The following is a 23,716-nucleotide window of genomic DNA, read 5'->3' on the forward strand; positions in this document are numbered from 1 at the left end:
CTTTTTTAATAGCTCATACTAATATTCAATGTCTTCGTAGATAGTGAAAACGTCGTAGACACTCTATCAGTATTCAAGAATCGACTAATATGTGAAATCATCTTCGTTTTCATAATCTCTTTTGCTGTCAAATGAAATCATTTTTGTAAAATGTATTTCTACGCTCCAATATGTGACAATACTTGTTTTGCAAATTAGTTAATGTGTAGATGATCAAGATTTATACCAGAAAGAAGAAAAGTTTACACACAAGAGATAGATAGGACTTACTAACGAAAGTGGCAACGAGACGGCTACGAGTGAAGGATAGGAAGTATGAAAACAAAATCTGAATCTGCTATGAAAATATGGTTACTCAAAAATTTCATTTGTGGATCACAAAATATAAATTCAGTTGTGAAGAAATAAGGAAGAGAACATATTAACTATATGAGTATGAAAAATTATGAACAAATATTTTTGTTCCAAAGAGACTGATATCAGAAAAAATCTGCAATTTGGTATAAAAATTTGAGATTTGAACGTCAAGAAAACAATATAGAAAAGTAACACATCTTTCGACTGTATTTCGTCAAGACCATCATAGATATTGCAAAAGAAAGTAGATAAATAAAAATCTCTAAGAACTTACAAATAGAGATAAGATCTTTCATCAACCATTTTATTTTATATTGAAAAATGAACAATGAGATAATTTGGAATGAAACTTTCAAAGGTAGAGTTATATAGAACAACTTATGGTTGACTTTCCTTAATTCCAAAAATAGGAAATCATTTATTTAGATTATTCTAATAATATGAATTGGTTTTATAAAAATTATGATAAAACTCGCGCGCAAATTTAAAACTTTTCCGAAAGTTAATAAGATAATTTAAAAATAAAAGATGTTTGTAGCTATAATTTCTTGTAATTTTTGTTTTAGTTGAAAATAAAATCATGATTAAATCCAATCATGATTTTACACAACTTCAATGCTTTTTATTTTTTTATTATATCTACATGTATATTTATTTATATTTCATATCTTGATTCTAAAAAACAATACTTAGAAATTAATTGATTCTAGGTCCCAGTCAAACTTTTATGAAGTAATAAATAATTTTATAAGGGAAGTTGATTTTTTTTTTCTTAGTCAAAATTTTCTATTACTATAAAGTAGTAATAAATTTAGTAGGGAGTATAAATAGTTAAAAAATACTAAATTAATATTCTCAGGAACATTTTTATTTTTGGTTCCAGTCAAACTTTTATAAAGTAATAAATAAATTTAATAGGGAGGTTGATTTTCATTTTTCCCAGTCAAAATTTTCTTTTATTGTAAAGTAATAAATAAATAAAATAGGGAGTATAATTATGTTTCCAAAATAGTTGTATACAAGTGTGATATAGTTAAACATATTATTTTTATAAATTTTAAAATTTATTTCTTTATAAATACTAAATTTTTTAATTTGTTTAAACATAAAGCTTAATTTTGTTTGGTATAAAAAGTTTACGTTTATTTTGCTAATTAGATGTCTCAAATCAAGAGAGGTGTCGATCAACACCAAGTCTCACTATAACCTGTCAGTTATCAAAAATAAGCAAACTATGTTTGAATAGTCATCAACTATATTAAAACAATAATCTATAACTGTTATATGATGGTGTTGTATACCCCCAACGTCATAATGAATAAGCTTACGTAGTTTTATTAGTTATTATCATTCAAAAGTCTTTAAATGATGAATGCACAAATCTTTGATGCCACACATCCAACGACACTATCACACTTGACCTGGTTGACCTCAACCCAAGAGACTTCTGCTATCACACCCGTTTTTAATACTTTTTGCTACTTTTGGAATGATTTTCTGATATCGTTTGTGGATGTCGTACGCTTTGTATATATAGATGGATATTGGCGGTTGGCTCGGCGGAATGACTAGATTGCCCTTCCGCTTAGGCCTCGGAAGCAGTTGCGGTTCAGGCCCAAACTAGGGTTGAAAACCCACCAGTAACAGTAGAAATTTTTACTTTCAAGCTTTCTTTACCAAACCCCAATTCCTTGGTGCCAGATATCTCCCGCATGGTTAGCAAGGAAGGCCGGTTCTCGTCATATCTAGCTCTAGGAGGACCAGCTTGGTTAAATAGAACAAGAGCATCAAGGTCGAAGTTGATGGTGTCAGCTTTTGTTGTTTTTCCTCTGTTTTGGTGTTTCACGATTTTGATCTGTTTCCTCTTTTTTTTGTGTTTTAGTTTTTCAATATTTGTATCACAATGTTGGTTATTATAATTGAATTCAGTGTTAAAAAAATAATAGTCGGTTATCTTCATTATTGAATCTCAAAGGAATATTTTTTTTTGGTACAAATATATCAAAGCAATCAAAAGAACGATTTTTCATTCAAGGATTAAACTTACAACAAGCTTCAACGAAGGAATTTAATAACATAAACTGTTGGGGAAAACATATTCACATCTAGGACCATAAGCAAATTTTTTTGCAATGAAATCATTGGAAAAATAAACAAATAGAGGAAACCAAGTTAATTTTATATTAGTCAATTTGTTGAATATTGCTACGATATCTGCGACGGTTGCACTAACTACGGAACTGATATTCAACATGAGTCTGAGTTATTAATAAAACGATGGCGAGATAAGTTTATAAAATAGTCTACCACCAATTTTTTTATATAACTCATACTCATATTCAATGTCTCTGTAGATAGTGAAAACATTGTAGATACTTTATCAATATTCAAGAATTGACTGAAATGTGAAATAATCCCGTTTTGTTCATCTCTTTGGCTATCAAATGAAATCATGTTTGTATAATGTATTTCGTATGTTCCAATATGTGACAAAAAAATTTTGGGTAAAAGGTAATCAAATATAAGACCATAAACAAAAAAAATTTGCAATGACATATCGGACAAGGAAACAAATAGAGGAAACAAAGATAAATTTATATTAGTCAATTTCTTGAATATTGGTAGGATATTTATGACGGTTGCACTAAATACGAAACACACATTCAACATGAGTATGAGCTATTAATAAAAAAATGGTGACATAAATTTATAAAATAGTCTACCACCACTCTCTTTATAGCTCATACTCATATTCAATGTCTTTGTAGATAGTGTAAACGTCGTAGATACTCTATCAATATTACGGAATCGACTAATATGTGAAATCATCCCGTTTTGCTTCATCTGTTTGGCTATGAAATAAAAATCATATTTGTATAATGAATTTGTTATGTTCTAATATTGTGATGAAAAATGTTGGGGAAAAGATAACCACATCAATCGGCAAAAAAAAATTAAAAAAAACTAAAACTAGGACCATAAGAAATTTTTTTGCAATGATATCATCTGACAAAGAAATAAATAGAGAAACCAAGATAAATTTATATTAGTCAATTTCTTGAATATTGGTAGGATATTTAGGACGGTTGCACTAAATACGAAACACACGTTCCATAGAGTATGAGCTATTAATAAAAATTTGGCGACATAAGTTTATAATATAGTCTACCCCCACTCTTTTTTAATAGCTCATACTAATATTCAAAGTCTTCGTAGATAGTGAAATCGTCGTAGACACTCTATCAGTATTCAAGAATCGACTAATATGTGAAATCATCTTCGTTTTCATAATCTCTTTTGCTGTCAAATGAAATCATTTTTGTAAAATGTATTTCTACGTTCCAATATGTGACAATACTTGTTTTGCAAATTAGTTAATGTGTAGATGATCAAGATTTATACCAGAAAGAAGAAAAATTAACACACAAGAGATAGATAGGACTTACTAACGAAAGTGGCAACGAGACGGCTACGAGTGAAGGATAGGAAGTATGAAAACAAATTCTGAATCTGCTATGAAAATATGGTTACTCAAAAATTTCATTTGTGGATCACAAAATATAAATTCAGTTGTGAAGAAATAAGGAAGAGAACATATTAACTATATGAGTATGAAAAATTATGAACAAATATTTTTGTTCCAAAGAGACTGATATCAGAAAAAATCTGCAATTTGGTATAAAAATTTGAGATTTGAACGTCAAGAAAAAGAAAAGTAACACATCTTTCGACTGTATTTCGTCAAGACCATCATAGATATTGCAAAAGAAAGTAGAAAAATAAAAATCTCTAAGAACTTACAAATAGAGATAAGATCTTTCATCAACCATTTAATTTTATATTGAAAAATGAACAATGAGATAATTTGGAATGAAACTTTCAAAGGTAGAGTTATATAGAACAACTTATGGTTGACTTTCCTTAATTCCAAAAATAGGAAATCATTTATTTAGATTATTCTTTTAATATGAATTGGTTTTATAAAACTTAAGATAAAACTCGCGCGCAAATTTAAAACTTTTCCGAAAGTTAATAAGATAATTTAAAAATAAAAGATGTTTGTAACTATGTAATTTTTGTTTTAGTTGAAAATAAAAAAATGATTAAATCCAATCATGATTTTACACAACTTCAATGCTTTTTTTTTTATCTACATGTATATTTATTTATATTTCATATCTTGATTCTAAAAAACAATGCTTAGAAATTAATTGATTCTAGGTCCCAGTCAAACTTTTATGAAGTAATAAATAATTTTATTAGGGAAGTTGATTTTTATTTTCTTAGTCAAAATTTTCTATTACTATAAAGTAGTAATAAATTTAATAGGGAGTATAAATAGTTAAAAAAATACTAAATTAATATTCTCAGCAACATGTTTATTTTTGGTCCCAGTCAAACTTTTATAAAGTAATAAATAAATTTAATAGGGAGGTTGATTTTCGTTTTTCCCAGTCAAAATTTTCTTTTATTATAAAGTAATAAATAAACAAAATAGGGAGTATAATTATGTTTCCAAAATAGTTGTATACAAGTGTGATATAGTTAAACATATTATTTTTATAAATTTTAAATTTTATTTCTGTATAAATACTAAATTTTTTAATTTGTTTAAACACAAAGCTTAATTTGTTTGGTATAAAAAGTTTATGTTTATTTTGCTAAATAGATGTCTCAAATCAAGAGAGGTGTCGATCAACACCAAGTCCCACTATAACCTGTCAGTTATCAAAAATAAGCAAACTATGTTTGAATAATCATCAACTATAGTAAAAAAATAATCTATAACTGTTATATGATGGTGTTGTATACCCCCAACGTCATGATGACTAAGCTGGCGTAGTTTTATTAGTTATTATCATTCAAAGTCTTTAAATGATGAATGCCCAAATCTTTGATGCCACACATCCAACGACACTATCACACTTGACCTCGTTGACCCCAACCCAAGAGACTTCTACTATCACACCCGTTTTTAATACTTTTTGCTACTTTTGGAATGATTTTCTGATGTCTTTTGTGGATGTAGTACGCTTTGTATTTATAAGTGGATATTGGCGGTTGGCTCGGCAGAATGACTAGATTGCCCTTCCGCTTAAGCCTCGGAAGCAGTTGCGGGTCGGGCCCAAACTAGGGTTGAAAACCCACCAGTAACAATAGAAATTTTTACTTTCAAGCTTTCTTTACCAAAACCCAATTCCTTGGTGCCAGATATCTCCCGCATGGTTAGCAAGGAAGGCCGGTTCTCGTCATATCTAGCTCTAGGAGGACCAGCTTGGTTAAATAGAACAAGAGCGTCAAGGTCGAAGTTGATGGTGTGAGCTTTTGTTGTTTTTCCTCTGTTTTGGTGTTTCACGATTTTGATCTGTTTCCTCTTTTTTGTGTTTTAGTTTTTCAATATTTGTATCACAATGTTGGTTATTATAATTGAAGTCAGTGTTAAAAAAATAATAGTCGGTTATCTTCATTATTGAATCTCAAAGGAATCTTTTTTTTTGGTGCAAATATATCAAAGCAATGAAAAGAACGATTTTTCATTCAAGGATTAAACTTACAACAAGCTTCAACGAAGCAATTTAATAACAGAAAATGTTGGAAAAAATATTCACATCTACGACCATAAGCAAATTTTTTTGCAATGAAATCATTGGACAAATAAACAAATAGAGGAAACCAAGTTAATTTTATATTAGTCAATTTGTTGAATATTGCTAGGATATCTGCGACGGTTGCACTAACTACGAAACTGATATTCAACATGAGTCTGAGCTATTAATAAAAAGATGGCGAGATAAGTTTATAAAATAGTCTACCACCATTTTTTTTATATAACTCATACTCATATTCAATGTCTCCGTAGATAGTGAAAACATTGTAGATAGTTTATCAATATTCAAGAATCGACTGATATCTGAAATAATCCCGTTTTGTTCATCTCTTTGGCTATCAAATGAAATCATGTTTGTATAATGTATTTCATATGTTTTAATATGTGACAAAAAAGTGTTGGGGAAAAGGTAATCAAATCTAAGACCATAAACAAAAAAATTTGCAATGACGTATCGGACAAAGAAACAAATAGAGGAAACAAAGATAAATTTATATTAGTCAATTTTTTGAATATTTGTAGGATATTTATGACGGTTGCACTAAATACGAAACACACATTCAACATGAGTATGAGCTATTAATAAAGAAAGGGCTGCTTATATTTATCCCCCCGGTACTATAGCCGCTCAACTAGCTTCACCCTGTACTCTCGACGTCTTCCTATTTCACCATGTAATAATGTTTTTTTTGCCCAATTCCACCTAGTTTATATAATTCTAGCTAATTAATCAAATACGATTAATCTTCTTAATTGCGTTTTAAATCATGAAATTTGCGTTTACTATACCGTGTTTAAGCAAACTCAAGTTTAATTCTTGACCCGACTTCATTAAACAACAATTTGGGAAAAAAACAGAATTTAGGGTTCTTCCTGACAGGCGCTCTTAAAGCTTTGTTCTCTCTAATACTCTCTTTTTCCTTTTCTTCCTTCTGCTTCGTCTCCCTCTTCTTCTTTCTGCTTTGTGATTGCATTGGAGAAACTGAAGCGTCTCAAAATCAATTGCTAACCCATAATTAATGTTGTAAGTTATACTTCTCTCTCTTAAGTTACTTGTTCTATTAGATTCATGTTTTGGATTTGTGTATGCATTTGTGTTGGTTTGTTGGAAAAGATATGGGAATCAGTCGCTGACGTTGATGTTTTTATTGTAGTGACGAAACATATAATGTTTGATTTTGGCTATCACATACAATTAGGAATAAACTCTCACATACAATTTTTCTCTGTCACGAACTTACATTCAACTTTTACGCTTCTTGAACGTAACCAAATGAGTTTTTCTTGTTAAGAGAATGTGTGTATAATATTCTATAATACATTTTATGTATCTTATGTGAAATAAAGGAATTTATATTGTTTATGAATACCTTTATTATTTTCTTTATTTTCAACAATAAATACCTTTATTCTAATTAATGAAAATCAAGTTTTAACAAATCATTCATTACTAACTCGCCTCACCTTGAATCTTGTATGTTCGATCACTAAAACACGACATCCACAAAAAGAACGCCACAATTGGAAACCACCACAAAGGTTTGTTGTGTGCGTGAAGGCTCATGCATAAGGCATACGCGTTCGAAAACACTGAACCCCGAAAACCCGAACCGAATCCGACCTGAAATATCCGAACCCGAATTACTTCAGTTTTTAAAAAATATTCGATCGGTTTTTGTTCTTAATTCCCAATAAATATCGAGTATTACCCGAACTTAACCCGCGGACCCGTAGGTACTTTTAAATACCCTAACACATTTACACACATATATATATATATATGTAAGTATGTTAGGTTTTCCTTAATTGTAATAGTTTGGTTTCTTATTTTGTGAGTAAATTGTTTAATTTTAATGGTTGGGATGTTCAAAACATGGTTAAATTTGTTTTCGGTTAATATTTTTCTTAAAAAACTTGTTAGTTTTTGACAACTACTTTCAAATTTGATGGGTACTTTGGATAGGTTCGGATTGCTTTAGGTATATACTACCCATGCCCATTATATTTCGAGTATTTTTGGAATTCTTAAATCGATATCCAAACTACCTGAACCCGAAAAGGAACCGAACCGAACCCGACCCAAAATTTTATAAATACCTGTTACTAACCCCTAAATACCCGACCCGAATACCAATTTGCCCACGCCTAACCATGATAGACTTATTGAAAATGCAATAAATGAAGAGAAGAGTCTTCATCGGTCACACGCGTTTTCATTGTTGTCCATACATGATTCTTTAATGTAAAATGTCAATTTTCAAACCTTTAAAAACATAAATTGTTTATTCAAAACACAAGAAATTACTAGGTTATTATACAAAATCTCCCATGAAAATCCAACTATATCATTTGACCTATAAATTGATTAAAGATAAGAATCGGACTTTGACTAAAATCAGTTTTAAATATTGAGAGTCAATATTGTTAAATTTGAATAAATTTTCATTCTTAATTTGCGAAAACAAGTTAATGGCTCTTAGTTTATTTGAATTAGTCTTTGCTTTAGTTACTCTATAGGATAATTTATACAACATACCGTGTATTGCATGCAAAGAAAGTCATAACAGGATTATTATAAAAAGGTAAAATCTCAATTGCTAGCTTATATATAGACCGGTCCAGCGTTGTTACGAAGATAACAAAAAATATATGTATAGTACATGCTACAAGAAGAATGGGTTTGAAATTGTCAAGCAATGCTCTTATTCTATCTTTCTTTCTTTTACTTCTTTGTCTCTTTTCTGAAATTGGAGGAAGTGAGACCACTCACCGAAAACTAGGTTAGTTCCTTCTTATATATGTAAATGATATTGTAGTTGCATTTATTTTCATTCAAATTATAAAACTTTTCATGTATTGTTCTATATATATGATTCATGTTTATCATTTCTAACATAAATTCCGCATTATTGCTCTTTAGTAGAAGTGCCTATTAGAGAGCTAAGTGTAGGTCCATCTTGTTCATGTGGAGGAGGCAAAGGAAGTGTTAAACGAATATCAAAGGAATGCCCACGTCCACGTCCTTGTCCACCTCCACATCCACATGCACGTTAGATCCTATAAAAGGACGCAAAGAAGAAAGGAGAAAATAAGATTTCAGAATTCTACCTTCTTTTTTGTAACTATGATTTATTATTTATTGAATTATGTTTAGTACTTACCATTTTTATTTATAATTTCTCACACAGAAATTAAAGTGTTGTATCATAATAAATAATACTATTTAATGATTTCTTTTGCTAAAACGGTAAATATTTCATTAAAATAGAAAATGGTTTTGGATACAAATTATGATTATAACCCATGTCCTACGGTAAACAAACATCTAACGAATACTGAAACAAGCCATTGAGATGAAATCTAATTCATGATACATATTTCAGCGACTCATAAGTTTAACTCAAAAACAAAGTCAAGCTAAAGAAACACTTACTCACGAAGTAGTTAGTGAGATTGCTTAGAGAATTGAGAATTCAACAAGAACACTAAATCGGACGATATCATCACCCACCTGAATCGGATTGACTTGGGAATTGGGACCAATCAAACATTAAGGAATGTGAATAATATAGTCACTGATGTGCTAGATTTGAAGATCTCTCATGTAGCACTAGATTTGACGACAATATTTATTTTACTACATTTTTTCATTCAACACGGGAGATGGTGTGAATTAAGTTACTATTTTTTTTTTCGGTGTTTTCCTTTAATATTTCTGCTATTTTAAAACTAGAATGAATGTCCATGCATAATTTTTCAATATTAAAAAGTCAATTTTCAAACTTTTGAAAATATCCCTTGAAAATCCAAGAAATGTTTTAGGTTATTTTGCAAAATATCCCTTGAAAAATCCAACTAAACATTTGACCTAAATACATATAAATTGGTTAAAGATAATAATGGAATATTGACTACGATGATCAGTAACAAACAAATTTTAATTGTTAAAGTCAATATAATTTTTCCAGATAAATTATATTGATGATGAAGTGCTCATCACGAAAGCAATACTTTTGTTCCTATGTTTTTTTTTTTTTTTTTTTTTTTGTCACCTTTCCTATGGTTTTAAATTCAAATAAATGTTCATTCTTAACGCGTTATATCAAAGAAGTTAACGGTTCTTAATCGATTTGAATGAGTCTTTGCTTTTGGAAATTTACACAACTTACCAAGAAATTGCATGCAAAGAAAATCACAATTAGATTATTATAAGAAATTTATCTCAATTGCATATATATACATCGGTCCAGCGTTACTGTTAAGAAAACAAAAAATATATATTGTACATGCTAAAAGAAGAATGGGTTTAAAAATGTCAAGCAATGCTCTTCTTCTATCTTTGTTTCTTTTACTTCTTTGTCTCTTTTCTGACATTGGAGGGAGTAAGACAACTCACCGGATACTAGGTTATTGCCTTCTTATATCAATTTCTACTCTTATTTTAAGCTAACATATGAAAGTAATATAAATGATTAATATATTACAAATATTACACATTTTGCATGCATATTTTTTTTTAATATTAATTCATTATCTTATAAAAATGACTAATATAAATAAATAACTATGGGTTAAGTGAGTACTTTAAAGCACTGCCTGATTAATATAAAAATAATAATAAATACTGCATGATTTTAATTCCTTTGGTAAACACTTTTTCTGCCTTTTTGGTATTAATCAATTATTTATTTATTTTTGGTGAACCATTAATCCATTATTTGAAAAAAAATATTTGAATGCGCTATCCTATATAGCTTTTTATTTATTAATATATATATATATATAGTTTTTTGAAGAATATGCAATATACGTTAATTTTAAAAATGTTTTAACTCAAATCATAATGGGAGAATTTCCAAAATACCCTTTTCAAATACCACTTTTTAAAAATACCCCGTTTTCAATATTTATTAAAAACCCCATTAAAAAGTTGAAATTTATCCAAACATGTCTGTAAGCTTATAAATATACACACAAATGACATTTGTATGTATATAAAAATTTATATATCTTTCATAAATAACATAAAAATAACTTATAAAAACCTTTTAAAAATCTTTTAAAAACCTTATAAACCCTTTTAAAAACCTTTTAACAACCTTATAAAACTTGTAAAGACGATTTGAAACCTTTTAAAATATTATAAAATATTTGGATCAAATCTTCTAGTAGGTGTTATTATATAGAAGTACCTTATAAACCATATAAAACTTTATAATTTTTTATATTTAAAAAGGGGTATTTTTGAAAAGTGATACACCAAAAGGGTTATTTCTCAAAAATTCTCAATCATAATCTTAATATATATTAAGTTTAATAAAAAAATTGTGCAAAAATCGTAGGAGTACTTCTTGTAAAGATTAGTTTCATTTATTCATAATTAATATTTAATAAAAAAATCCGCATCGATTCTTAGTAGAAGAGCCACTTAGAGAGGTAGCTGCATCTCCATCTTGTTCATGCGGAGCAGGCCAAGGAAAATCTCCTCCAAAACAACATCGAAGTCCATGCCATCGTCCACGTCCTTGCCCACCTCCACGTGCACGCTAAACCCTACAAAAGAACTAATAAGAAGAAGGAAAAAAAAGAGAATTCTGTTTTGGTTGTGGCAATTTTTATTTATAGTTTCTTTAACAATATAACTCTTTAATAATTATTACAGAAGATAAATAAAACTCCAAATTGGGTGGTTTCTCAATCCAAATGATTGTGTAGTATTCTGTTTTGTAAGATGTTAGGGTTGATTTCAAAAGACATCAAGGTTGATTGTCATTATGTATGTGACAGTACTCTAGGAGAGCATCATTCAAACATAATATGTACATACTAACATAAACCGTATCAGATTGCTGACATCTTTACTAAGGCTATCTCATAATGTCAAGTTTTAGTATCCTATTATTACATTGAGAATTTGTAACATTCATGCTCTAACTTAAGGAAATTAAAGTATTCGAAATTTGACAGTATGATAATGTATGTCCTTGGATGTAAATTAATGTTCATGTTTTGCTTTGTATTAAACAAGATTAGTGGCTCTTGATTTGAATTAGTCTAACATTTTGATCAAGTATAATATAGATGGTGGAAATGTTCTCCTCTATAAATCTCTATCGATGTCGACCCTTGTCAAAGTCCACCAATAAACTGTGCTTACATACAAACATACATATTTTAAAACAAATCAAAATGTTTCTTTCTTCTACAATTCTTTAAACTAAAAAACGGAAAAGAAATCCATAGATGGTTGACTTTAAAAAGTCTGTATATATCATATGGGGATTACTATATATATATATATATATACATGTAGCGTTACATTACGTACGTACATGCTAGAATACAAATGGGTTCAAAGAAGCCAAGCAATGCTAAGCTTCTATCTTTGTTTCTTCTACTTCTTTGTCTCTTCCCTGAAATTGGAGGGATTCAGACCACTCACCGGAGAGCTGGTCAGTGCCTTATTCTCATATCTAGTTTTATTCTATTGTCTTTTATTTCACTAAAGCTCAAGCTATCAGTGAATTTGTATTCTCTTAAACTATGTATAGGTGATCTAAGAATATTTATTAAACCCTAAGAAATGTTTCAAAACAATGTTCCCTTAATATGAATTCTATGGAAGGATACGTATATCTTTCAGATGTTTCAAATAATAGAGTTATACAAAAGGTCATGTAACTTATTTTATGGTTATGTTGGACACAAGTTATAATCCTAGGATAAGTTTAGAGTCTTCTCCAGAACTTAATCTGCGTTACTTTTGTTGCTCCTGTATATATTCATCATTTTTAATATATAGTTTCTATATGATTATGCATTCAATCTTGGTACAGAGGAACTTGTGAGAGGGAGAATTACAACCCCTCCTTCAGTAACATGTGGAGGCCAAAGACTTGGAGGACCACGACCGCGTTTACCTCCATGCCCACGACCACGACCACGACCACGGCCTCGTTCGCGCTCTTCAAGAAGATCTACTACCAACCCTTGACGGAGAAGAAAAATAAGAATATCAATATTCTGTTTATGTGCTGCCACTTTAATTTCTACTTTTTAAGATACGATCACGAATAAATTGTTGATCCTCATATACACAATATATAATAGTCGTATGAAAAAACCTCCAAGTAAAAGAGTATGTTAGTTTACAAAAAGTGATAATTCAAAAAAACATAAAATAGCTAGTTTTCTCAGTAGTAAACGAAAAATAACTATTTTGTAAATATTTCCTAAGAAAATTACGTAGTCACTAAAAACTTCTTTTACTATTTTAGTATTTTTGTAATATTGGTAGTCGTTTTTATCTGAAGAAATATTTTTATATTATTTTAATCATATATGCTCCGGATTCAGCTATTATTCATTTATTAAATAACTTTTAGTACTCTATGCTAATTGTTTTTCACTTTGCAATAATTGTCATCATTATAATACTACATGTTCACTGATCTACACACTACAAGAAAACATGTTTATTTCTCATGGAACTTTAGGGGAAGAATTTCTCAGAATGTTTTGACAGTTTGACGAAAGATTTCCGAGATATTTTTCAAGGGATTTTTAACAAACAAAAACAGTTTTTTTGAAATTCTTTGAAAATTTGAAAATACGTCGGAAATCCCTTGATAATTTTCAAGGGAAAAAAATTAATTGAAATGTTCTCGAAAAGAAAATAAAATTTTTGACGGATTTTTAAAGATATTGTTTCCTCTAAAATCTATATAAAAAAAATCGTTTTTCGAGAAAGTCCTTTAGAAATATACTGTTTTTTTGTAAAGACATTAAAAAATAAGTGATTTTTATTTATTATAAAAAAACTAGTTAACAGCCAATATTAGTCATCTCATATTCAAATATTCATCTCTACTAATATGAAATGAGAAAGAAGTCGCAATTGGGTTTTGTTTTTTCTCCAAACAAATGGAGAAAACATTTATTTCTTATCAACAAAGAGTCTTGTCGGCTTGTTGCTAATGTAGGAACCGAGCTAACATGAGGATAGGCTTTGGATTATCATCACAAGACTTGCGATTGCGATTGCAATGACCAATGGGTTCACACTGTGATATGAGAACATAGCCGAAGTAAACCGGTATCAACTAAGATAAGGACGAAACGATGAGAATATCATTTGTGATTTTATTTTTGTTAGTGGTTTTAGGTAAATTATGTTAAATCTTCTATTCATGTCTATCCCCTATATTCTAGGATTGCCCTTAACATGCAGTGGCGGACCTATTCACAACTTAGGGAGGTCAGCTGACCTGGTGACTTTTTGAAATTTTCCTTGTTATTACTAAGAACAAACACATTTACCAAAAAAATTTGTTGTATCTTTACTTATACTTGACCTGGTTCAAAATCCATCCTGGGTCCGCTATTGTTAACATGTATAAATACTCATAACATCTTATGATGAAATATATGGAAAAAATGTTTAAAGTCTATTGTTCTTACAAGCTCTTGATTCGGACCTATCACACTGTTTCTTATACTTTTAAGTTTTAACTATTTTCTCTGGAGTCAAAGTCGTAAAGAATCTACAGGCCGTAAACTTTGGTAAGTGTCGATTTGAAAATTAAATTCAAGTTAAACACATTCAAGAACACATATTCATAGTCAAATTTCATGTATGAATAATCTTAAGATAAGATTACACAGTATATATGGAGGATTATAAGAAGGTAATTAGATAGAAAAAATATTTACACAATCATGTTTTCATAGATACGTTACATGCCTCAACAGGATGGAGGGAGTTTCTTAACATATAAGAAGGTAATTTAGAATGTATTTTTCTTAATTACTAATTACATGGTAGAGCGCGGGTTAAGACTGGTATTTTATGAATTGATATCTTTTACGGATTGGTCCTGTAAAATATACACTGTGAGCAATACCAAAAATATCACATAATAAGTAAAAACAGTTCAATATGCCTCTGTTCGTTTTTTTTTTTCTTTCTTCTTTTTCTCATCAATATGCCTTTGATCATGTGCAAGCTTAACGAAGTTACAGAAAGAAAAGAAAAACACATAAATATGAGCAATACAGGATAATTGATAGTGGCAATGTAGATGGGAATAGCCCATTTTATAAATTAGACGTACTTCGTTCATTCTAGTCAAAAGAAACTTCAAAAGCCCACGAAATAGAATTTTCTTGTTTCTATGTTTGTAAATGTAAATTAACGTTCATTCCTAACTTTTTAATTTATGTGATAAATTTTAAGTTGACAAAAAAAAAATATATATCTTTATTTGAATTAGTCTATTGGTTTTTATTCAGAACAACGTTGATGGTATGGAATAAGTCTTCGTCCACATATGTATCGATAAGTTTATACAACGTACCAAAAAACAGCCAAAAAATGTCTTAATTGGTTGGCGTTAGTTATGAACACTTCAATATCTTTAAATAGCTATACATGTAACGTTACATGATACAAGAAGAATGAGTTCCAAGAGTTCAAGCAATGCTCTTCGACTATTTTTGTTTCTCTTACTTCTTTGTCTCATCTCTAAGACCTCTGGCCGGAGAATTGGTCAGTACCTTCTTATATCTCTCTTTTGTTTCACTATAGCTAGCCTTAAACAATCACTAAATTTGTGTTAAATGAATCCTTCAAGCCGCGGTTTAGATATTCGAATTCGATAATAGAGTTACTAGAAATGATATACTTTAGTTTTTATATTCATCAAAAATTTGTATTCGAATTCGAATCCGGCTAGTAAGACAGATATATATTATATATAACACTAACATAAATCACTAAGCTACAAGAAATGTTCATGATATAACTGATCTTTCTCCTCATTTTTAACAAATAATTTTGAACTTATTCCACATTTTCAGTTGTAATAGAAGAACCTGTTAGAGGTCAAATTGAAACCTCTTCATCTTGTACATGTGGAGGAAAAAGAGGTAGTTCTGGAAGACCAAATGACCGTCCATGCCCTCGTCCACCTTCACGTCCATGCCCACCTCAACGTCCTGGCTCTTCAAGAGGATCTACAATACTCTATCATCTCAAAGACAAGGACAAGGCATCCTATCTCTCAACTTGGTTCAGGTTTTTGTAATAATCTGTCCCTAATTAATGTGTGTTTGATATAGAAATTACTGCGTTCTACATTTTACTTTAAACCAATAATGTTTATATATCACATTATTCACATAATTGTAACCAATTTAGTAAGATCATTGGTGACGCTAAATCCAAGGTATAAAATTCTGTTTTACTTTTTTTTTTTTTTTTTTTTTCTAAACAAGTCAACGTTTTACTATCCTTCTCGATCGACTAAATATGAAATGGCGAAGAAGTCGTATTTGGCATATATCATCCACAACAAAGGGACAAAACACTTATCTCTTAAAATTCAATTTTTAGCCACTCTTTTTGTCAACAAGGAATCTTGTGGCTAATGTAGAAACCGTGTTCACTTTGTCAACATTTTAGAAACAACCAAAATATTTTGTGGATATATATACGTCTTCTATATATCTATCACAAGACTTGCGATGACCATAAACGCAACGAAGAAAAAAAAATGGTCTCCAAGTCACTTGGTGCAGTAGTGTTACCACTACTTCTTATTCTTTTGATCACTCTCTCCTCTCAAGTTGAAGTTGTGGAATCTACAAGCCGCAAACTTGGTAAATGTCTTTATACAACAAAATAATACACAATTATATTAGTTAGTGAAAACTGTGAAAAGCTAACGAACTTGAACCAAGCATCTCACTAATTTAATTTAACGTTAATTATAATGCTAGCGTTTTGGGGGAAGCCTATCGTGTGGACTCCTCCTTCAAACTCATGTGGAGCTTCTCCAGCAGCAATAAGTCTTCCATGTGGATGACACGCCGACCATGCAGACGTAGTCGTCCTCCAGGAACTAATATCCCTGTTTTTCAAACTCCTTAATATACTCTCTCACCTTATACTTCAAGTTTGAGTCTCTTTTGTTAGACTTTTGAAGCTACATGCTATATTAATGTGTCTTTAGTTTGATCTGTTTTAGTTCATTGTATCAAGTGTAGATGTCACCTACATTGAATCAGTGAAAGAACTAATGTTGATCAATTAAAAGAAAATATATATACTTATCAATTACTAATTGTGATTATCGTCGATTCGTAATATAATATTAGAAAGCCAGCATACTTTACTAATTAACTAGCGTGTGTTGGAGAAGTAGTACATTTTTAAAACATAATTATAAAACTAGTACAATCACTATTTACAATTAGAAAACTAATGGTCAAGAAAAAAAAACAATAACTATTTACAATTAGAAAACTAGTGCTAAAAAAAAAACAAGTACATTATCACTATTTTCTACTATTTATCGACATTTACGAGAAGGAGCAAGTGGGCTAGTGGTTCTCAACTCTGTTGCCTTTTCACCAAATTCGGGTTCGAACCCGATCTCTCTCAAAGAGAGGCGTATAATTTTTAACGATGTAAAAAAAATTAGAAAACTAATACATTATCTCTTTTTGCTAATATTTCATTGACATTTAAGCACTAAAAATCATAGTATTTACGAGTCTGCCATTAAAATAATTTAAAATATAATTCTTACAGCATGTCTACTGTACAGATGTACACAAATGTTTTTTGTACAATAATAAAAATATTACTAAATATCATCCGTACAGCTTATTAGTGTAAAAATATATGCATATTTTGGTATACTATAATAGTTGTACGGATAAAAATGTGTAATTTTTTATACATTCGTACACTTAGTAAGTTGTACTGATACGTCTATACATATGCATGTACACATACTAAACTGTACAAAAATTGTTTGTACATATATTAAACTGTACAAATAAATATTTATATATAAAAAGTATTCAAAATTTATTAAGCAAAATGCATATCAAATTGCAGAGAAAAAATAAATATTTTAATGTGTCAAATATATTTTTGAATTTTTTTTACAAAACCTAATATGTTAGTTACAAAAATTTTGGGGGTGATGAGACTTAAAGAGAAAAGAAAAATAAAAAGGGTTTGAATGGAGAACATTACAAAAGCAGTTAATCAGCTAAAGTAGAACATCTGCTTTTATGTTCTCATTTAAACAAAGAAAATATTTATCAGATGAACTGCCATTAAACTCCTTTAAAAAAACGGGAATATATTTTTTCATGTTTTTTCTCTAATATGCAGAGCAGTCCACCCATACCCATTTAGGTTTCGAATGGGGAAAACGTAGTAGGCAGAGCAGATCAAGCGAATCATGTAGATCGAGCAGAACAAAAGTGGATCAAGCAGATCTAACATTACAAATTCAGATCAAATATTTATATAATTTTTAGAAATTAATTTTAATTAAATAGATAGAACTCACCACAAACACTCCTAAATGGGTATCGGTGGACTGGTCTGCTTTTTTGAGAAAAAAAACATGAAGAAAAAAAAAGTATTCCAATTTTTTTTTAAAGCAGGACATAAAAGTAGTTGAAAAGCAGTTCATCTACTAAACAATTGTTTTGTTTGAATGGGAATATAAATACAGATGTAATGCTTTAACAAATTAACTGCTTTTGTACTGTAGTCCCATTCAGAACCTTAGAGTGTATGTCGTGAGTTCTCTCTTCTTATTTTTATTTTAATTTCATATTAATTTATCTAAAAACATATATAAATATTTTGAAGCATTTGACAGCTTGATCTATTTTTATTCCGCTTAATATGCATGATCCGCTTGATCTGCTCTACTTGATACGGTCACTCCATTCGAAGCTTAAATCCGAAGAAAAAAAATTACCTTTCTTTGTCATTTTTTATCTCTTTTTTCCTATCTCATTTTTCTCTATCCCACATAGTGAGTCCACCGACTACTTTTATAATTATTAATAGTATATGTATTAATTGTCCTATTATCTTTTGAAAGCATACTAATCCTATTAACCCTTTTGATATTGTATTAAAAAAGGGTGTGTTGGCAGTTTAGTACGTTTATAAAAAGTAATTGGAAAACTAGCACATGTATTATTTATAATTGGGGAAATGGGTGTGTGTTAGTGTTTGTGATATAGAGAATGGTAGAGATAGGAAGGGATGTAGGGTAAGGGAGAGTTTGGAAAAAAAAAAAAAAAATAGGCTTGCATCAATCGTTGAAAAGTTGAGAATGGGTCTGCGTGTGTCACTGTGTGTGGAAATGTGTGGAGAGAGAGTTTTTTTAAAATAATTATTTTTTATTACATCCTCTCATTCTAATAACTAAATATTTGTCAATATAATTCTTATTATGTTATTTTTCACATACAAAAAAATCTACATTTTTCTCTATGATTTGATATGTGTTTTGTTAAATAATTTTAAACTCGGTATAATATTTTATATATACACAATTGTATATATACATATATCCTTATGTACAGCTATTATACATACATTTTTCTGTACATATAGTTATTTGTACAATCTGATTTATGTATGTACAATTGTATTTGTATATATATATATCCTATTGTAGAATTATGAATACAGTTGTTTACTATTTTTACATTACATCTTTACATTTAGTAGGTTGTACGGATTACTTTACACATAGTAGGTTTTACGGATTACTTTTGTACATTACATTTGTACACTCTTTGTAAGCTGTATAGATCTAAAAATTGTAAAAATCATTTTTCATTATCAAATAAAATCAGCAAACAAAATGCATATCATATAACAGACAAAAAAAACATAGATTTTAAAATATCTGAAATTCATAAAAAAAAATTCAGTAGCTAATATTTTAGTTTTTAGATTGAATGGGGAATATAAAAAAAGAAAAAGATAATAAAATAAAATAAAAAATAAAAATCTGAGCATAAAGAAAGAAAATAATTTAATTAAATATTAAGGTAATGTTGTAAATAAGATGTTTTGGTGAGGATTGGCAAGACAAAGAAATAATAAAGCATAGTAAAAAGGGTGAGTAAGCAAATTATAATATGCTTTTTAGTACTATCATTATTTAAAATTAGAGAAATAGAATGTGATTGACTTTTGTGTAATAGAGAAATTGTGAGATAGGAAAATATGTGGGGTAGAGAGAGTAGAGATTAAATTACACAAAAGGGTTCATCTGTTAGTTGTGTGTGTGGGATTGTCACGTAAAAGAGTTATTTAGGTTTTTTTAAAAATCTTTTTTTTATCACACACCATTCTCTCTAATTATTCAAATCTTTATTGTTATATATTTTTTCTAATTTTTGTTCAGATACAAAAAAAATCTATGTTTTCTATTTATAATTTGACATCCATTTTGTTTTACTAATTTTAAGTATATTTTATACCACAATTAACCAATTGCGTACAACATGTACGTTCAATTGTATATGTACAACATAGTGTGTACGTGATGGTTTTGTACATTTGTTGTAGCGTAAGCAGTGGTTCTGAAGGCCGTGATTCTGTACAATGGTTTGTAGAATGGTTGGAATGTACATGATTATGGTGTACAGTGGTTCTTCTGTACAATGCTGCTGTTGTACAGCAGTTCTGCTGGATAAAAACTTGTATGTTAATATATATTACTCTATACTTGTACATTTAGTAAGTTAAACATATTATATTTGTATACTTAATAAGTTGTACGGATTACATATGTACATATAATAAGTTGTACATATTACATCTATACATTTATTAAGCTGTACAAATCTAAAATTTGAAAAATTATTTGACATCATCAAATAAAATTATCTAGCAAAATGCATATCAAATAATAGAGAAAAAATAGGTTTTTATATATCTCAAACTTTTTTTTTGAAAATTATTTTTATGGAATAGCATTATAGCTTTTAGATTGAAGGAGGATAAAAGAAAAAAAAGATAAAAGGAAAAAGAAAAAAAAAATGTGAGCGTAAAAAACAAAAAAAAAAAGAGTGAAAGAGTGCCAAGTGTTGTAAATATGAATTGCTTGTGAGGGTGATAAAGTCTTACAGATCGTGGTAAATAGTATAAGCTGATTGTTTTTCTAACTATAAATAGTAAATGTATCACTTTTATAATTAAGTTTCATAAATGTAGTAAACTTCCTATTAACCTTAGTAAAAATATGGATTTTTCTAATTGTAAATAGTAATTGTACTACTTTTCTAATTTCTTTTTGAAAATGTACTCAAATGCCAATTATCCCAAAAAAAAAAAGCCAGATTTGTGTTGAAGTTTGGACTTAGCTCTATGCTATAGGTTGGAATAGTTACTAATTCTTCAAACCACGACAACAATAAGCTGTCAATTGAAATCCCTAGTTGGAATAATTTTTCTGACTTGTGTTAATGTTTGGGCCGGCTTAGCTCTATGCTATAAGTTGAGGTGTCAACTTCAATGGATCTTAGATAAGATCTCTTATACCATCATTATCAAGGGTATCTTAGAACTAAGATTTACACAGAGAAGTATCTTAAAGATTTACATAAGAAAGTATCTTACCCTTGATAATGATGGTCTTATATATAGCTAGTAATGAAAATAGAAAGATCGAGAGTCCTTGTGAGAGTTGTGAAAGGTTCCTTTCTCTTTCTTATGTAGCTCTTCGATGGTTTATTGGATATACAATCAGGTAGAGATGTCATCAAGAGCATTAGAATCCATATGTAGCTTAGGGGGAACTCGTTACGTCGCTTATTCTTTTTTACTTATTATCTTCTTCAAGCCTCAAGAGCATTAGAATTTAGAATCCGTATGGGTTCAATACAAAGCAAATCTAGGAAAAACTTAATTACAACTCAAATTATAATTACACACTAAGAAGACTAGTTATCTCGTTGTGTTACAAAGAGTATGAGTTCGTTTATTTTCCGTAAAACGAAAACTAAAAAAGTAAAAGAAAAAATATATTGGCGCCAGAGAAACAAACGTCCTACACAACAACAAATTGGTTCCTCTCTGAACTATCTTTAAAAACAATGATTGAGAGATCCATAACACTATATCCCGAATAAAGCATAGGAAGAGATGGACAAAACTAAAGCTTTTATGGATTCGATAACTCGATCGGGTTCTCTACCATTCTTTCTTAATAAACATTGTAATCTTGTTTTTATTTTGTTTGCCAAGATTAATCTAATTTTTAGGTAATGCACACGGTACTACCTTACCATTCATACCACCTAAAAAAATACTGACCAAAAAATTTACCACCTAATAAGCAATATGATATATTCACATTAAGCAAGCAAAGTTTGAAGACAAGAAAAGAAAAGGGATTCTTACGGAATTGTCATTTTCTACGGAAAATTTTTAAAATGTGTCATTTTTGCTAAATTTTTATGGATTTTCTATTTTTAACTTTCAAAAATGTCTATTTTTCCGCTAAAAACGTACTTTATAGTAAATATTAAATCTTAAAGACAATTAAAACTGATTAAACTCAAATATAACGAGTAAAACACATGTTTAATCAAATTTTTCTAACTCAAAAAATGACAATTCCTTTTACCAAAAATGGTATAACCAAAAATTTGGTGCAAATTCATAAATGATTCAAAAACAAAATCATGACCAGTTCAATGACCAGTTCAACTATTACTGATAGTGGCATAGTAGTACGAGACTTTGGTATTTGTTTTCGACATAAGTCAAAGTCATCAGTCGGTTTCATCTAAAACCCCACGATCTCATCATACACATATAGAGACACTGAAAATAAGGTGCACGAGTCAATGCTATTTTCTTCTAAGTCAACTTACATTATTAGTCAACTCAACTTTATTTTTCTTCTCCACTACTTAGAAATGACAAAGAAGTCGCATCTCAATGAATCTTGTAGCTAGGCTTAAGGCTTGTAGGTAATGTAAAAACCGCGTTCACTAGTGAAAAGTTTGAAAAATTACGTATGAGCTAGTAATTTAGCTAGTATCTTCTCTATATATATCACAAGACTTACTATGGAAAAAAAACCACAAAGAAGGAGAAGATGGGTTCTAAGTCTCCAAGCATTGCTGCACTTGTGTTACCACTACTGCTTCTTGTACTTATCACTCTTTGCTCTCAAGTTGAAGTCGTGGAATCTACTGGCCGCAAACTTGGTAAACTTTTCTTACAACAATAACACATTTTATTAATGAATTTTCTTAAGTAAAGGTAAAAGTTACATAATTAGGTCTTAATTAATGACTTTTATAATCATATGAAATTATGAGTAACGAGTTTGTATTGTTATTGATCAAACATTTCAAAAGGTTACATATTTGTATACAAATACAAGTTATTAACCCTAATTATGTGCAAATAAAATAAGTGCATGGCAAGATATTTTATCTTTTGATTAACAATTTGTAAGTAAATTTTGTGAAATTAACGAGTATGATAAATCGATTTGTAGAGTTATAAATTTAAAACTCTATCTAAGTTTAGTTTGAACTTTATTATGGCAGCGTGGGTGTTTTCTGGAACGCCTATTGTGTACACACCACCATCAAGGTCATGTGGAACTTCTCCAGCAGTATTCACTTCAAGGTGGAGAAGACCCCGACGACCATGTAGACTTCCTCCAGGAGGTGTTATTATCACTGGTGACAAATCTCCTTAACTACGTGATTTTGTGTCTCTATGTCAGAACTTTGATGTTCTATGCAATAATAAAGTGTCGTCTGTGGTTTTCTGATTTGGTTTCTTGTCTCAAGTGTACTAAGTAGACTACTTTGTCACGTATGATGAGTCAATAAACTTAATGAACTAATACTTATGGATAAGTTAAGTCCATGATCAGTTACTACTGTTGTTAT

At 29.5% G+C, this 23,716-nt stretch overlaps 2 protein-coding genes, 1 long non-coding RNA gene and 1 pseudogene across 3 annotated transcripts; all 4 read left to right on the top strand.

The window, feature by feature from the left end:
• Positions 1 to 12,304: 12,304 nt before the first annotated feature.
• On the top strand, positions 12,305 to 13,088 carry LOC17895787. The gene is made up of 2 exons (XM_023787859.1): positions 12,305 to 12,417; positions 12,802 to 13,088. The coding sequence occupies exons 1-2, from the start codon at positions 12,312 to 12,314 to the stop codon at positions 12,957 to 12,959; spliced, it is 264 nt and encodes an 87-aa protein (XP_023643627.1). The 5' UTR covers positions 12,305 to 12,311; the 3' UTR covers positions 12,960 to 13,088.
• Positions 13,089 to 15,378: 2,290 nt separating this feature from the next.
• Positions 15,379 to 16,214, top strand: LOC17896215. The gene is made up of 2 exons (XR_002835064.1): positions 15,379 to 15,512; positions 15,824 to 16,214. It is a non-coding gene; the product is annotated as an uncharacterized LOC17896215 (long non-coding RNA).
• A 65-nt stretch (positions 16,215 to 16,279) lies between these two features.
• Positions 16,280 to 17,088, top strand: LOC111832152 (annotated as a pseudogene).
• Positions 17,089 to 22,902: 5,814 nt separating this feature from the next.
• Positions 22,903 to 23,696, top strand: LOC17894050. The gene is made up of 2 exons (XM_006302998.2): positions 22,903 to 23,017; positions 23,366 to 23,696. The coding sequence occupies exons 1-2, from the start codon at positions 22,906 to 22,908 to the stop codon at positions 23,518 to 23,520; spliced, it is 267 nt and encodes an 88-aa protein (XP_006303060.1). The 5' UTR covers positions 22,903 to 22,905; the 3' UTR covers positions 23,521 to 23,696.
• The last annotated feature ends 20 nt before the right edge of the window (positions 23,697 to 23,716 follow it).

This window comes from Capsella rubella, unplaced genomic scaffold, assembly GCF_000375325.1.
Source record: "Capsella rubella cultivar Monte Gargano unplaced genomic scaffold, Caprub1_0 scaffold_2, whole genome shotgun sequence".
Classification (NCBI taxonomy): domain Eukaryota; kingdom Viridiplantae; phylum Streptophyta; class Magnoliopsida; order Brassicales; family Brassicaceae; genus Capsella; species Capsella rubella.

What these genes read in the sequence shown, in the direction of transcription:
- LOC17895787 (XM_023787859.1), top strand. Translation starts at nt 12,312, where the DNA reads ATGGGTTCAAAGAAGCCAAGCAATGCTAAGCTTCTATCTTTGTTTCTT. An exon ending in GACCACTCACCGGAGAGCTG is followed by an intron (nt 12,418 to 12,801) that starts GTCAGTGCCTTA and finishes ATCTTGGTACAG; the next exon opens with AGGAACTTGTGAGAGGGAGA.
- LOC17894050 (XM_006302998.2), top strand. Translation starts at nt 22,906, where the DNA reads ATGGGTTCTAAGTCTCCAAGCATTGCTGCACTTGTGTTACCACTACTG. An exon ending in ATCTACTGGCCGCAAACTTG is followed by an intron (nt 23,018 to 23,365) that starts GTAAACTTTTCT and finishes TTATTATGGCAG; the next exon opens with CGTGGGTGTTTTCTGGAACG.